The 16,825-nt window shown below is 37.9% G+C and overlaps 1 protein-coding gene across 1 annotated transcript in view; it reads left to right on the plus strand.

Annotated features, from left to right (window-relative positions):
• Positions 1-1,108: 1,108 nt before the first annotated feature.
• The window catches only part of ATP8B4 (ATPase phospholipid transporting 8B4 (putative)), a gene marked incomplete at both ends in the record, with an annotated part of 117,936 nt that continues 102,219 nt past the window's right edge, over positions 1,109-16,825 (plus strand). The window contains one exon of the mRNA XM_080707016.1: positions 1,109-1,202. Within this exon, the coding sequence (XP_080563142.1) occupies positions 1,109-1,202 (94 nt within the window). The remainder of the gene's footprint in view (positions 1,203-16,825) is intronic.

The raw sequence follows: 16,825 nt of genomic DNA on the forward strand, positions 1-16,825 counted from the left end.
GTTAATGGACATCTTGGCTGGCTCTATAGTTTGGCAATGGTGAATTGTGCAGCTATGAACATAGATACACATGCATTAGTTTGGTAGTTTGATAACCAAATTTTCTCACCCTTTTTTTGGGAGAATACTGGGAATTGAATCCAGAGGACATTGTACCTATGAACTACACCCTCAGCTCTTTGATTTTGAAAAAAGGTCTCATTGAATTACTGATCGTTTTCCTAAGTTGGGAAGGAGGCCGGTCTTGAACCTAGGATCCTCCTGTCTCAACCTTCCAAGTCTTGAAATTACATGCCTAGCAAATTTGCTTATTCTTTGAGATTCTTCCTAGGCTGGAGATAGGGGCTCACAGAAGGATGGGGACAGACCAGTGAGAAGGAGTCAGCCAAAAGGCCATAGCCACCCATATCTTGGGAAGGCAGATATGACATTCTGGCGCTTGGACCTGTGGTCTGGGAAGGTATACTTGCTAAAGGGGAAGAGCATTTTATTTATTTAATTTAATTAACTAATTTATTTATTTATTTTTTGGTGGTACTGGGGTTCCTAGAAGCCCTTCTACCTCCAGGCTACACTCCCAGACCTATTTTTACATTTTTATTTGGAAACAGGGTCTCCTAAGCCAGCGCACGTGGCTGGCTTCGAACCTGCCTGATCCTCCTGTCTCTGCCTCCCAAGCGCGGGGATTACAAGCGTGCGCCACCACGCCCAGCATAAGGGGAAGAACATTTTAGTCTCTGGAAGGTCTTCACCCTTTCCTTATAGAAACTGAAGACATAACTTAATCATCTTTTCAACTGTTTATAGTGTAATAGTACTTTCCAGGAATGTATTAGATATCAGTGATGCAACCATGAACCAGATAGATGAGGCCTCTTCCCTGATGGAATATGTGGAGTATTGAAGAAATGGCCAGTGTGACAGGCACATATACTCTGGGGTGATAGGAGCTCTGAAATGGGCAGTTCCAGGCTTATAGCAGGGTGATCCTACAACGATTTGAGGGATGAGATCAGGGAAGTTCTCTTAAAGGATGTGATGTGTTGGTGTAAAAATACAAGGGGGAAGAATTGCTGCTAGAGAGGTACAAGCAGAGGGGAGCGCAGGCATGAAGGCTCTCAGTGGAAAGAACTTAAACAGAACATTCTTGGAAGGCAGACACGAGGAGGACAAAGAGGCAGAGGGGGGCAGTGAGGAGGAGGGTGAGAAATCAGATGGAAAGAGGAGCAGGGACCAGGTTGCAGAAAGCCTGGGAGTCATGCTAGAATTTTATTTATTTGCGTATGTATGTATGTATGTATGTATGTATGTATGTATGTATGTATTTTTAAGGCAAATGGGAGGTTTGGAGAGGTTTTATTTTTGGCAGGAGCCTGACATTTTTCTCCTTCCTTCCTTCCTTCCTTCCTTCCTTCCTTCCTTCCTTCCTTCCTTCCTTCCTTCCTTGTGATTGAAACCAGGGCCATTCTACCCCAAAACTATACCCAGTCAGCCATTTTTTTTAAATTTTCTGTTTTGAAAAGGGTCTAAGTTCCTGAGTCTGTTCTGGAACCCTTGATCCTCCTATCTCAGCCTCCCAAGTACTGTGGTTTCAGGCATATGCCTCCACTCCCAGCTCTCATTTCTTGTCATACTTTGACTTCGATGAAGATGTAGCCAAGGCTTCAGCCAGGGAGACCTGTTGGGGGAGGGTGAAGGGTATTAAGGTGATACTTTATAGAAGGACTTTGGAAGAATTCCATCTCTTTCTGTTTCATGGAATGATTTGTGAAGGATTTGGTTTAGTTCTTCCATAAAGGTTTTGTAGAATTCATCTGGGAATCTATCTGGACCTGAATTTTTCTTGATTGAAGGCCTTTTATTGCTCTCATATCACTTTGATTGATATTAGTTGGTTTAAGTTTTCTATATTCTCTTGGTTTCATTTAGGTACATTGTATTTGTCTAGAAATTTATCAATTTCTTCTGTTTTCCAGTTAATTGAAGTATAAATATTTCCTTTCTTTTCCTTTGCTTTCCTTTCCTTTCTTCTTTTGTTTTCTTTTATAGTACTGGGGATTGAACCCAGGGGCATTCTACTTCTGAGCTATATCCTAGCCCTATTTTTTTCCTCTTCATTTTAGAAACAGAGTCTTGCTACATTGTAGAGAGCCTCACTAATTAGCTGAGGCTGGATGTGAACCTGCAATTCTCCTGTCTCAGACTCTCAAGTATTGGGATTACAAACACGTACCACCATGCTCAGCTTGGAATATAAATTTTCAAGAATATAAATTTTCTTTTTCACTTTCTATTTTAATAATTTGGGTCAAAGCTTTCTTTTGGTTTGGTTGGCTAAGGATTTATCAATCTTGCTTATCTTTTGTTGGTCTTGTTGGTTTTTTGTTCTATATTTTATTGATTTTTTTTGCTCTGATTTTAATGATTTCCTTTTTTCTACTGGATTTGATTTTTGTTTGTTTGTTCCTATTTTCGAGGTCTTTGAGATGTGTCATTAGGTTGTTTATTTTGTGATTTTTTATTTTTCTTATGTGGACGCCCAAAGCTCTCAATTTTTTTCTTAATATGCCCCATAGATTTTGTATGTTGTGTTTCTATTTTTATTTAATTCTAGAAACATTTGATTTGTCCCCTTATGTGTCTCCTCCCACACCCCTCTCTTTCTCCCCCCCCCCCCTCAACTGGGGATGGAACCTAGGGACATTCTACCTCCGAGCTACACTGACCAGCTCTATTTTTTATTCTTTATTTTGAAACAGGGTCTCAATAGGTTGTGGAGGGCCTTAGTAAGTAGCTGAGGCTGTCTGCAAACCCCAATCCTCCTGTCTCAACCTCCCAAGTATGGGGATTACAAATGTGTGCCACCAATCCCAGCTCCCCTTATGTCTTTTATGATCATTCAAAAGTGTATCATTTAATCTCCATGTATCTTTATAATTCCTTTGGACATTCCTGTTGTTGATTTCTACTTTCACTCCATTATGACCTGAAAAGATGCAAGGAATTATATTACATTTTTAAAATTTACTGGTACTTGCTTTGTGACCAAGAATATGCTCTATCTTGGAGAAGGTTCCAAGAGCATCCGAGAAGAATATATATTCAGCTGTTGTTGGTTGGAATATTCTGTATATGTCTCCTGGATCTGTTTGGTTGATAGTGTTCTTTAGGTATGAAGGGTCTTTACTGATCTTTCTGGAAGATCAGTTTAGTGTTGTAAGGGGTGTATTTAAGTCTCCCAGTATTATTGTATTGGGGGTTCAGTCTTAATGTCCTAAAGAGTTTGTTTTATAAAAGTGGGTGTACCCACATTTGGGGCATACATTTTTACTATCATTATTTCTTCTTGTTGGATTTTTTATTTTATCAGTAAGAAATAAGCTGCTTTATCTCTTCCAATAAGTTTTATCTGAAGGATGTTTTTCCATATATGAGAATTGCTACATTTGCTTATTTTTGGTCTCCATTTGCATGTAGCATCTTCTCCCATCCTTTCAACTAAGCCTATGAAGATCTTTACCTATATGTGGGTTTCTTGCAAGCAGCATATTGTTGGAACACAGACTTTAATCCACATTGTCAGTCAATGCCTTTTAATTGGGTGGTTGAGACCTGCGGACATTCAATTTTATTATTAAGAGATAATCTTTATTTTCCATCATTTTGAGATTTATTTTTTACTTGATATAGTGTACAGAAGTACATTAGATAGTTTGGCTTGGGGGGGTCTGAAGATTTATGGTGGTCTTGGTGGGGCCGACTGTAGCCACTTGGGTCCTTACAGAAAGAAAGGGTCTGTAGTTTCTTGGTTCTGATTAGTTCAGCTGCAGTTGCAGAAGTTCATTAGATTTGTTTGGCTGGATAGTCCAAAGATTCGTGATCTTGAGGTGTAAAGAATATGATTGCTGGCTCTCTGAAATCACTAGGTCAACAGGATTTAGCTTCTTCTGCACTGGGGTTCATCTCTGGGAGCCCCTGGTTTCTGGCAGATGACACAGCCAATGTGGGCTCACCAAGATGGCCCCTGCCTCAGCTCTCCCCGCAACAGATGGGATGTACAGGGCTTTCTTCTGTTCTCTGCTCTTTGTGTAGCTTTCAAGTTAGCGATGTTTCAACTGTCTTTCATCTGTTAAGTTGTGATTGTTTTTCTTCTCTTTCCAAAAAGCAGTCTTCCCACTGGTTGAGTTTTGAGACTCAGAATAACTGAAATGTTCTGCCTCCTTCATTCATGCAAATAGGTTAATTTTGTATTTTTGATGCAGAATTATCTGGTTAGATTCAAACCTGATAAATCAAATCCGTTGTTCTTTGATGTATCAATGCCTTCCTAGTAATCTAGATTTGTCTAAGAAGAAAGTTAAAAGATATTCTTGTTTATGGTCACTGAATGTTTTTCTCTTATTAATATATACTTCTGTTTTTCATGTAGGCACACTGTGAAGATCTGGTGAAAGATCAGTCGCAATAATGTTTTGCAGTAAAAAGAAACCACTTGGTAAGTATTGTGTTCTTCAGATGAAATGAAGAAATATGAATTTTAATATGATTTTTATTTTATGGAGGTTCACATTTATTTACAAAACCACACATGGGTCTTAAAGGTTCAGCAAGCTTTGACAATTAGATAGACTCCTGTAACTCCCAAGGGTGTATAAAACAGTACATAGAATGTTTCTGTCACCTCAGCAAGTTCTCCTCTGCATCCATTCACGCATCATCTCTACACTTCCCACAACCCCCTTCTGATTTCCATCAGTAAGTTTTAATTGGTTTTTAAATAAATGAAAAGGAGACAATATAGTATATATCTTTTGTCATGGTTCTTTTGCTCAGCATAGGTTTTTGCCACTCATCTGTATTGTTTCATATATGAGCAATTTGTTCCTCATTTTTATTTGTGAGAGTATACAAACATTTAAACCGAGTTCACATGGTAAAAATAATTTTGATCATGCTGGTAGAAAATATTTTTTGGTTTTGATTGAGTAATAACTCTAGAGAATGCTGGCTGAATACCCTTGATCTGAAATGCTTGGAACCAGAACTATTTCATAGTTGAACCCCTGTCCCAATTTTGGAATATTTGCATAGATGTGACCTGATCAAGCATAAATGTTAACTGAAAATGCTCCAAAATCTGAAACTGTTTACTCAAAACATTTAGCATTCAGGAGCATTTTGAATTTCAGAATTTCAGATTAGAGATATTCAGCCTATAGTATTAATGATATTCGAGTCTTTTTACTAGTGTAGCACTCCATCCAGATGATTGATTTTTTGTCTAGATATTCAACCTGTAGTATTAATGATATTTGAGTCTTTTTATTAGTGTATTACTCCATCCAGATGATTTTTTGTCTCTAGTTATGTCAGTGACAGATTATAAGTTAATTTGTCCTTCAGTGAACATGTGTTCAGCTTATTGATAATATTTTAAAAATTTTGGACCATAGGTTTTAGTTTTTTTTTTTTGGTGGTACTGGGGTTCCTGGAAGCCCTTCTACCTCCGGGCTGCACTCCCAGACCTATTTTTTATACTTTTTAAATTTGGAAACAGGGTCTCTTACGCCAGCGCGGCTGGCTTCGAACCAGCGCGATCCTCCTGTCTCCGCCTCCCAAGCACAGGTATTACAAGTATTCACCACCACGCCTGGCTTTGGACCATAGGTTTTTAGAGACTGAAATTGGATTAAAGTTTCTTTAATGTCCTGTTCCTCTCTCCTTCTAATAATATCCCCAACGGGTAGTTAATCTACTTGTAATTATTTCACGATGCAGTCATTCCCTTGTTAGACATATATTCATGGCAGTATTCAGTCTCATAATGAGCTGAACTCTGTGCTGATGTCCTTTCCACCCATGGCCCTTGGGGCAATACTCTCATATTCCCAATGCCAATCTAAGAGTCTAGGATTATTATCATCTTTGCTTTGTCACATAAAGTGTTTCATTTATATCAAACCAGTAGTGTACTATTAATAATATAAACATAAGATGAACACCCTCATACACTTTACCTTATACTGTAATTTTTGCCATTTGGACACATTTGTTTCCTCTCTTTTTCTTTCTCTCTACACAAACGTGTTCCTTTGTGTACACACTTTTATTGTTTTTTGTTGTTGAACCACATTAAAGAGAAGTGTAGATATCATGACACTCAACCTTAAGTATTTTCGCATGCATATCCTAGGAACAGGCTGTTCTCCGACATAACCACAGTATCAGGTCCACAGCCATACCACTCTGAATGTGCCTGATCTAGTCTGATCTCAGAAGCTAAGCAGCCGATCGGGCCTGGTTAGTACTTGGATGGGAAACCACAATATCAGCACCACACCTAAGAAATGTAACATTGATAAATAGCATACATTCTATTTTTCCAATTTCCTCAGTTGTTTCCCAAATATCTCATCTCTTATAGATGGTTTAAAGTTTTGGTACAATATTAAATCAATTTTAACATATTAAATTTGGGTTTTAGAACCATTATTTTCTTCTAAGTTTAGAATAATCTTTCATTGTTTCAAATTTTAGAAAGTCTAGTTCAGCTATTTTGTAGGATATTGTAGAATAGCTAAGTTCAGTCTTCCTACATTGATTTGGAATGGACATTTTTGCAAAGGTGATGCTGTACCTCCATGTATTTTTTATTTTTACAGCATTTAATAAAGGTGCACTTACCCTTACTTTCAGCATCGTTGGGAAGCTTTGGCCATTGATAACGTGTGTGAAAGTTCAGAAATCTGCATGGGTTTGATGGAAAAACAGTAACCCCCCCCCGTGCTTTATTCTTTGTTATCACATATTTACATGTCTCACATTCTTCAAGATATAAACATTTCCAGTCAATTAAGTCAGATTTTAAAAAACAACGATTACAGTCTTATTTTCTATAATTTCTGTCTTTACCATTCCCCCTTTTGTGCAGCTTGTACACATTATTAAAATTTTTTTATTGGTACATTGTAGTCATACATCTTAATGGAATACAAAATGGTGGAGACATACATGCACACATCACCCAATTAGCACTAACCCAATTCCCCCCTCTCCCTCCTTCTCATGTTTGGCTTAGTGATTGACTTTGATATGTTTGCTAATGTACATCATGAACATTAGAGCATTTCCCTCTTCCCCCCTCCCATCACCCCCGGTTAGGTCACCTTATTTGTTCATCTGTAGTGTCTCCTCCTTCATGTAGAGCTCCTCCTATGACCCATTTTCTCCCTAGCTTCTGCATATTAGGGAGAACACCTGATTTCTTATTTTTTGTGACTGACTAATCTCACTTAGCATAATGTCCTCCATTTCCATCCATTTCCCTGTAAATGACGTAATTGTGTTTTTCTTTATGGCTGAGTAAAACTCCATTGTGTATATATCCATAGTTTTGTAATCTATTCATTTGTTGATGGAGATCTTGGCTGATATCATAGTTTGGCAATTGTGAATTGTGCAGCTATGAACATAGATATGCATGCATTAGTTTGGAATTTTGGTTTCCATTCTTTTGGGTAGATACCCAGAAGTGGTATTGCTGGATCAATGGTAAGTTCATTCCTATTCTTCTGAAGATCCTCCATACTGTTTTCCAAAGTGGTTGCACTAATTTGCAGTCTCACCAACAATATATTAGAGTTCCTACTTCTCCACATCCTTGCCAGCATCTGTTGTTGTTTGTGTTTTGAATGATTTCCGTTCTAGTTGGAGTTAGGTGAAATCTCAGGTAGTTTTGATTTGTATCTCTCTGACTGCTAATGATGTTGAACATTTTTTTAATGCATTTATTGGCCATTTGAATTTCTTTTGTGAAGTGTCTAGTTCACTTGCCCATTTTTTATTGGGTTATTTATTTTCTTAATACTGAGTTTCTTGAGTTCTCTGTATATCCTAGATATTAGTGTACACATTATTTTAAAGTGTGTGTGCACTTTCCCACAAAGTAATCAGAAAGAGTGTCATTCATGTGTAAAATACCTAATTCAGATCACATGACTCTGAATATGAGAAGCAAAAGAAGTAGATAATTAAGGGCTTTCTTTAAATGAGTTAAAGCTGTTCTTGATTCTAAAATATGGGAGCTGTGGAGCCAGCACACATTATTCCACCAGGGAAGCCCTTAAAATGTTTATGGGGTGTGGGGTGGGAAGATTCAGGCTAGTGCTGCTTTATGTCTTCCATGGGCCCTGGGCATTTTTGCCTTTGTTTTCTCCTTCATCCATAAAAGTTATTAAAAATTATATTTTATGACTGTGTTAGTACAAAGACAAATAGAATTCAGGCTGGATCCATTATTATGCACCCGTTATTATTTTACTTATTTTTTCTGATTTTAAAATAAATAAAAATTCAAGCATTTTTGGGGAATACCTACAAACATCATGGACACCAGGAACTCTGCCTCCTCCTATGCTTCCTGGAAAGCCGGCCCTGAACCGACATGGAGCCAGCGGCCTTCCACAGAGCAGCGCTGCTTAGCTTGTCATGATAGGAGAGGTAGATTCCTAGCAGCCTGATCATGTGGCAATTCAGAATTACTCATGTGATTTCACTACACAGCAAAACATTCAGTTCTATTTTCCTTGCCCAACTTATACATATATTTTTTTCCTAGGAAGCTGTGACCTAATTTGGTTTATTCAGATTAATAGTGTAAGAGTTTACTAGGTTTGGCCAGAATTGGTGCTATTAATGTGTAAAGACTATAGTTGTCCTTTGTGGTGAGAGAGAAACGTGAGTGAGAAGCTGGAGTAGATCCAGGCTCCCCATGTAACAGCCACGTGCTGCTGGAATTCTCTGAGCCTTACTTTTCTTCCTCGTAGTATGGAGTTTACACCTATCTTTGAACATTATTATGAGGATGATCATACAGTGTAATAATATGTGTGAAATACGTTACAAATTGGAAAAGTATTATATAAATGTTAGGCTACTGAGTTAATAGATAAATGGTATAGTTTTAGTTACTTTTCCTGATATCGGAGGATGTGCAAAAATAATTTTGTTCAGTTTTATGGCTGACAGTGTTACATGAATTGGTGGGTTTCCTGTTTACTGAGGTAGCCTGTATGGAGTTCTGATTTGTAAGAGGGTATTCTGGAAGCCCCGGGAGCCTCTTCCTCACCCTCTGGGACTGCCCATTTCACAAGGGCTATTATTTCTGTGACTCATCAGTGGCCGGCCGGTGTTGTAGAAACAACAGTGGTCAGTTGCTTTGGCCTTCGTTTCTATACCTGCTTTCCAGGCACTTATGGTGCTTTCTCTTAAATGTTCATTATCATGTCTATTCAACAAACAAGCAGTTATGGGACCCACAAGTCTTGGGTCCTCAATGCTAATGATATTTTGGATTTTATGATCTTTGATCCCAGTGGAGGAAGAAAGTTTATATTTCTGTTTTTCTTTGCAATTAGATTGTTAAATGCCACACACATTTTTTGGAGCATACCCTACTTACCTGGGTCTGTGTTTGTTCTGTGTTAGAGGATTGGTGAAAAATATGATGAATAAATCATGGTATCCTTATTGGTTCCATATCAATGAATATAAAAGTACATAACTGGTGCACATCTATATACATACATATATATATATATGTGTGTGTGTGTGTGTGTGTGTGTGTGTGTGTGTGTAGCTTTTATATGTAAATAAATTACTGGGGATTGAACGTAGGGGTGTTCTACCCCTGAGATATACCTCCAGCCCTATTTATTTTTTGTTTTGAGCTATGCCCTCAGCCTAAGTTGCTGAGGGCATTGCTAAGTTGCGAAAATATATATGTTTAAATAGTGTTATTTCTTCTTGCGTTTATATTTGATAGAATAACAACACAAATCTAAAAGATAATTCATCAAGTAGTTTTGCAGTTATACTTGTGAAAGAATGACTTGAACTTGTTTTTTCTATTATAGTAATTTATTTTTAAAATTGGATAATATTTTTTGAAATCATCTTTCTTTTCTTAGTTTAATTGAATGAGGACATCGAAATGACATTCTAAATGGTACTGGTCATTCAGTGACATATAAGACAGTTCTGGCTTCACAAAAGCCCTCTTATAACATTGGGACTATATTTTCTAATGGCCTTTATTCTATGTTTAACAACGTTTTGGTGTCCAGACAGGAAAGAGCATAGGAAGTTTTTGCATGTGTGTGTGTGTGTGTGTGTGTGTGTGTGTGTGTGTATGTGTGTGTGCCACTAGAGGTCAAAGAGAACCATCTGATCCTTCCCGTCTTACTACACTAAAATTCTTTGTACAAGGATGATAGGAATTATTACAGAGATCTCAAATCCTTACTGCCTGATTAGAACATTTTATTTCTCTTTAGTTAGCTTTTGTGCTGTTGTTTTCATATATTTAATTCTTTGTATATTTTAAAACCAATAAGAAAACAGTAATAAATAACATGTGTATTGTCACTGCACTCATTATTTGCATAAATTTACCACCAATTTTTTATTTTTAATTTTATGCATTTCTGTGCTTCTCTGTAGAATAATTTCCTGTAGACTTTAATTAATTAATTAATTAATTAATTAATTTTGCAGTACTGGGGATTGAACCCAGGGGTGTTCTACCTCCAAGCTACACCCTAGTCCTATCTTATTTTTATTTTGAAGCAGGTATCACTAGGTTGATGAGAATCTCACTATTTGCTGAGGCTGTCCTCGAACCTGCAATCTTCCCATCTCAGCTTCCCAAAGACTAGGATTATAGTCATATACCACCAAACCCGACTATTTATTCTAATGTAAGACTATTGCTAATGGGTCCTGTTATTTTTTATTAGCCACTTTTTATTTTGCACCCATACTTGACTATTGCTGATGAATCCTATCACACTTTTTATTAGTCGCTTTTTATTTTGCACCTATTCTTGAATGTGACTATTTCTACTGTGTGTAGACTTCCAGGCTGCTATTCTTTTTTCTTATCTGGCACTTTAAAGATATCGTTCCGTTGCATTCAAGTCTCCTCTGATTGTTTTGAAAAGCAAGTGGACCCTCTCACTGCTTTGAAGACCTTTTTAGCTGGCATCTTTCTCTTGAAATGAGTTAGTAGATGGCTTTGAGTAGAAGAAGGAGATAATAGTTGTGGTAGCTCCTTCTACCAAAGATGTCCAGCAATAGAAGATGGATAGAATTTTTATTTTTATTTTTATTTTTTATTTTTGGTGGTACTGGGGTTCCTGGAAGCCCTTCTACCTCCAGGCTACACTCCCAGACCTATTTTTACATTTTTTAATTTGGAAACAGGGTCTCCTAAGCCAGCGTGCGCGGCTGGCTTCGAACCTGCGCGATCCTCCTGTCTCTGCCTCCTAAGCGCGGGGATTACAAGCGTGCGCCACCACGCCCGGCTGGATAGAATTTTAAAAGTCCCATTCTGTCTGTTTGGTTGAGAATGGACTGACTGTGGTTGTAGTCAGGGGCAGAAGTCAGGGAGCCCAGAGGGGAGATGACTGTGGTACACTGGGTCACAGAGGCCATGGTGGCTCACAGCAGATTGTGGAAGGGAAAAGAGACCAGATTGGAATCTATGCCATCTTTCTTTTCTGCTGAAAGTCCTGGATCCCTAATATGTCTTCTTAAGTACTTACTGCTTGAATCTTTCATGCAAATGTAAATAAAACAAGGTCCTTAGCCGGGTATGGTGGCTCATGCTTGAAATCCCAGCATTCTGGAGGCTGAGACAGGAGGATCACAGCTTGTGGACAGCCTCAGCTACTTAGTGAGGCCTTCTGCAATCCAGTGAGACCCTGTTTCAAAATAAAGAATAAAAGAATAATCGGGCTGGGAGTGTATCTCGGAGGTAGAATGCCCCTGGTTTCCATACCCAGTACTAAACAAACAAACAAACCAACAAACCAACAAACAAGCCAAACATCAAAAAATCCCACAAACAAACAAACAAACAAACAAACAAAACAAGACTCTTATTTTTCTTTTGCGTTTTCCACACGGGGACTGATAAACTACAAGAAAGAACAGCGGAGGATGGGCTGTGGAGATGCTTTCTTTTAAGGTCCATATTTCTCTCCATCTCAGGCAGTGAACAGCCTTCATCACATTTCTTCTTTTTAGTAAATGACAACCGTTTATCTTGGGTAATGTGTTTGGCAGAACCACCAGTCACACACTGTCTTGCATCTAGACACGTAAGTTCTCTTGAGTGACCCCTGGGACAGGCGTGATGTGCTTTGACCAGCCATCTGGGCCTGACTTTCCCTCCCTCTGGTTTCTGGACCTCTTCTCGGCTCCCTGGCCGTGTGTGTATTTGTGGCATGTCTCTCTTTGACGGCAGTCTCTGACTTGGTTGACTCTGCGATTCTTCCACTGACGAGAGTATAGTCTTGCTCAAAGGAACTTCATACATATTTTGGAAAAATTCCCTTTCTCTTGGCTCCAGGAGCTTTTATTTGCCACATGGATTTGGGGAGCTGAGCAATAAAACAGACTCAATTTATATCTCCATGCGTCTTAAAATGACAGGATTTCATGCGACTTCTGAGCTGCCATATAGAGAAAAAGTCACTCAGATTTTCTTTCCTTGTTGTCTTGTTTGCTGCCTGGGGTTCTTCCTTCCATTTGATGAAAGGTGACTTGCTTGCTTTCCCTGGGGTGGATATAAGGCATCTCACAATAGAAAATCAATCACCCTTCAGCTTCTAACTTCTTAGGTCTTTGAAGCAGATCCTTTTCTTTTTTTTTCTTTTTGGCTGGGAATACTGCAGAGAAAAGGAAATGGCTATTTTCCATCTCTAGAGAATGCATTCTGGCCCTGACTCAGTCCTAAAACATGCAACTTTTGCTCTAGATAATCAAATTGTAAGAGAGTGTGGAATTAAATAAACAAACAAGAGGTGGCCCAGGTAAGAAAGTTTCCAAGGAAAGCTGTCAGCTGTGAACAGCAGTTTAAGTGAGGGTTCTCAGCAAGGGTTGTCCAAAGTCTCTGTAGAGGGATGAACAAGTCCTACAGGAAGGCCTCCAGAGCAAAGAAGGGACCGGCCCTGCAAATGGAGGAACAGAAGAAGCTACTGGGCTTCTTCCATGGTTAGCTGGGATGGGAGGGTGTTCTTTGAAGGGCATCCTGGAATATTGCATCTGATGAGGGAGGCCTCTCCCTCTTCTCCTTGTCCTCTGGCCCCGGGCACATGTCTATTTACAGTTTCCACGTCATCTCTGCAGGTACCACCCACCATTTTTTTTTCTCTGTCTCTGTCTCTCTCTGTACTGGGGGGTTGAATCCAGGGACACTCATCTCCAGGCCACATCCCAGCCCTTTTAAATTTTGAAACGGGGTCTCCCTAAGTTTCTGAAGATCTTGCTAAGTTGCCTGAGGCTGGCCTTGAGTCTGCAATTCTTCTGTCAGAACCTTCCAAAGTACTGGGAGTTACTGGCATGCACCAGGGAGCTGGCACGTATTTTTTATAGGGGAAGGCAGTTCAGCATTCAATTCAGATTCTGCTACAACATCTTTCCAGGCTTTTGTTTCCTTATCTGTAAAGTAGGGGTCAATAATGTTTTGTACCCCAATAGCCTTGTTTTGAGGATTCATGAAATCATGCATGTGAAATGCTTCATATAATGTGTGGAGTTTTAACAAGGGATCAATAAATATTAGCTCTTATTGCCGTGATTATTAATGTAGTAAATCTTAAATCTACACTTGCAAATCTCCACTCACAGAGAACTAAATGCCAAGGACTTCTATGAAGATTTATTGATTTTACTTGTAATTTATATAATTCAGTTCATGTATGCTGGAAGAATGATTTAATAAAAATTTATATTTCTCTGTAAAGCTATAGTAAGCCACAGAAGAAATAAAGTGCCTAATAAATCAAAATTTCCAACTATCTGGACCCGATGAGCAAATTGGCTCTGCCAAGAGGAAAACAAACCCAAGGTCCCAAAGTCTTTTGGGATTTGTTTAAATTCCCTAACTTTGTTTCCAAGCTCTTTTGTGGGGGCAAAAATATAAAAAAATTATGGAGAGTTTATTTTTTTTTTTGCCTCAGTACTCTTTAGTTTTTTTCTTAAATGTCAATAAGTTTCAGAAGCGGCAGGTCACCACTGGGTTTCAATAGGAAACCCCAATTCAGGACACATATTTTTCAATTGTATCAGAACGTGTTCTTGGAGTCAAATCAGGAAATCTTGGAGGCCGGGGGGCTCTTTTCTTTAAAGCTCTCCCGACTTATTGTTCTCTCCTCATGTCTTTAATGAATTGCTTTGGCTTCCAACTACACAGACCAGATTGTGAAGAATGAAAGAAAATTAAGAAAGGAACAAAACTTAAGTTCCTGATTTAGCTTGAGGGAATTTTTTTTTCTGATATTTTTTGACCCAACCCAAGAAATCAACAGCAACCCTAAGCCCCAAATGGCACTCCATGTTTGGAGACATTCTTTTTTTTTTTTTCTCACAATTTTTTATAAACTTTATTTTTTTTAATTATTTTTTTATTGGTGCATTATATTCATACAACTTATTGGGGTAAAAAACTTGTGTGTACAAACATGTACTCATCGCTGATTTAACCCCTACCCAAATACCACCCCATTCCCTCCCCGTCCCTCCCTTCCTTGCTTGGCTTAGTGATTGACTTCGATATGTTTAAGTACATTGTGTGCTTTAGAGATTTTTCTCTTCCCCCTCCTTTCTCTTCCTTTAGGTTATCTTGTTTGCTCCTCTTTTCTCCCTAACTCTCACATATTAGGGAAAGCATCTGATTTCTTATTTTTTTGTGACTGACTAATCATGCTAAGTGGAGACATTCTTAAGTTTTTGGCTAGATACCAACCTTGCTCAGGAGATACCAGTGTCTTCCATCAGAGTTTTGCATAGGGACCCAAAATCTCCGTGGTACCTCATCGTCTCATTATTTGGTTGGGGAAGGGTCTAAAGCCACGTGCTTGGAGGCTGCCTTCTAAACCACATTTGCTGAAGGACAAAATTCTCTGGATTTAATTGAAGGAAGACAGTCACGTTTTGTAATTAGAGGCTCAAGCTCGGTGTGGTCATGCACGGGCCCAGTGGAAGCTCCAAAATTCTCCCTTTATCTGTGATCTTGTTAGCAGAGCTCCTGTGTTTGCGAACTAATACTAAGGAGTTATAAATTGTTCACAAACTGATAAAATAAAAGACGTAAGTGACCTGTTTTGCCTACTGGAAGTGGAAGAGGGATGGTGTATGATTTATTATGATGGAGAAGAGCCCAGATTAGGAGTTGGGTGTTGTCTTCAAGGTCTTGGAGTAGAATCAATGAACATTTGCCAATTTCCACTGAAAATAGTTATAAAATTACTTTAAGACCCTCCTGGGAGATAGTAATACAAGAATCCTTCAGACCGGCTGTCCAAGCTTGGGTGATTTTCCTTCTTTACCTACTTTCTATTTTTAATTTTAATGTAGTACTGGCATGCTACCTTTGAGCTACATTCCCAGCCCTAATTTTAGTATTTATTTATTTTTTTTTCAGATGTATTTATTTATTTATTTATTTATTTTTTGCTGTGATGTTTTTTTATTTTATTTTATTTTATTTTATTGGTGCACTGTATTCATACATCATAGTGGGATACAAACTTTTGTAGACATACATGCACACATCGCCCAGTCAGCCCCCACCCAATCCCCACCCCATTCTCTCCCCATCCCTCCCTCCCATGCTTGGCTTAGTGGTTGACATCTAGTATTATAGCAATATCCAAAATTAAAAATGATAATCTCACATAACAGTTTCATTTGTCTGATGCCAAGCTTTTGATGATTTAAAGATAACATTTCAATATTTCTTTTTGCTTTCTTTCTTAACAGAGCATATTTTTTTCTGTTTTGTTGGTGAAACTATCATATATTTATATATTTATTTTTCAGAAAAAAATCTATCCTAATATGGAATATGAATTCTAGATACCCAAAACGATCTTGAAGAACAAAGCTAGCAGATATATATTTTCTGATTTCAAACCATATAAAGCTACAATAATTGAAACAGTGTAGTACTGTTCTAAAGGCAGATATATAAACCATTGGAGTTAAATACAAGCCTAGAGCTAAATTCTTCCCTATATTGTCAAGTTATTTTTGACAAGGTTTCCACGAACATTTGGTGGTGGAAATAATATTCTTTTAACTAAATATTGTTGGAAAATAATAATTACATGGAAAAGAATAAAATTGGACCCTTACCTAATCCCACATACAAGTATTAACTCAAAATAGATAAAAGACCTAAATATAAATCTTAAGACTATAAACTTTTAGAAGAAAATCTGGGTCATAAAACCTCGCAACATTGAAATTGGCAGTGATTTCTTGGATATGATTTCAATGGCACAGGCAACAGAAGGATATACAAACTCCCTTAAAAAAATATTGTATATCCAAAGACAATGTAAACAGAGTTAAAAGTTACTAATAGAATTGGATAAAATATTTCCAAATGCTATATCTGAAGGTATATTAATATCCCAACTAGAAATCCTAAAAATTAACAACAATAAAGGCAAACAATACAATTTAGAGATAGGTAAAAGACTAACATAAATAATGAATCTCCACAGATAACCAATCTTAGTTGTCTGTTGGATGGAAACTCTTGTTTCTCTGGTTCTGGTGAGTGTTACCTATTTCTTCTTTGTAGTTAATCTCTTTGAGTATTTTCTCTAGCGCTGGTTTTGAAGACATAAATTCCTTCAGTTTCTGTTTGTCATGGAAGCTTCTTATTTCTCCATCTAATTTGATAGAAAGTTTTGCTGGATAGGAAATTTTTGGCTGGAAGTTGTTTTCTTTCAGAGTTTGGAATATGTTACTC

This window comes from Muscardinus avellanarius, assembly GCF_963383645.1.
Source record: "Muscardinus avellanarius genome assembly, chromosome: 12".
Classification (NCBI taxonomy): Eukaryota; Metazoa; Chordata; class Mammalia; order Rodentia; family Gliridae; genus Muscardinus; species Muscardinus avellanarius.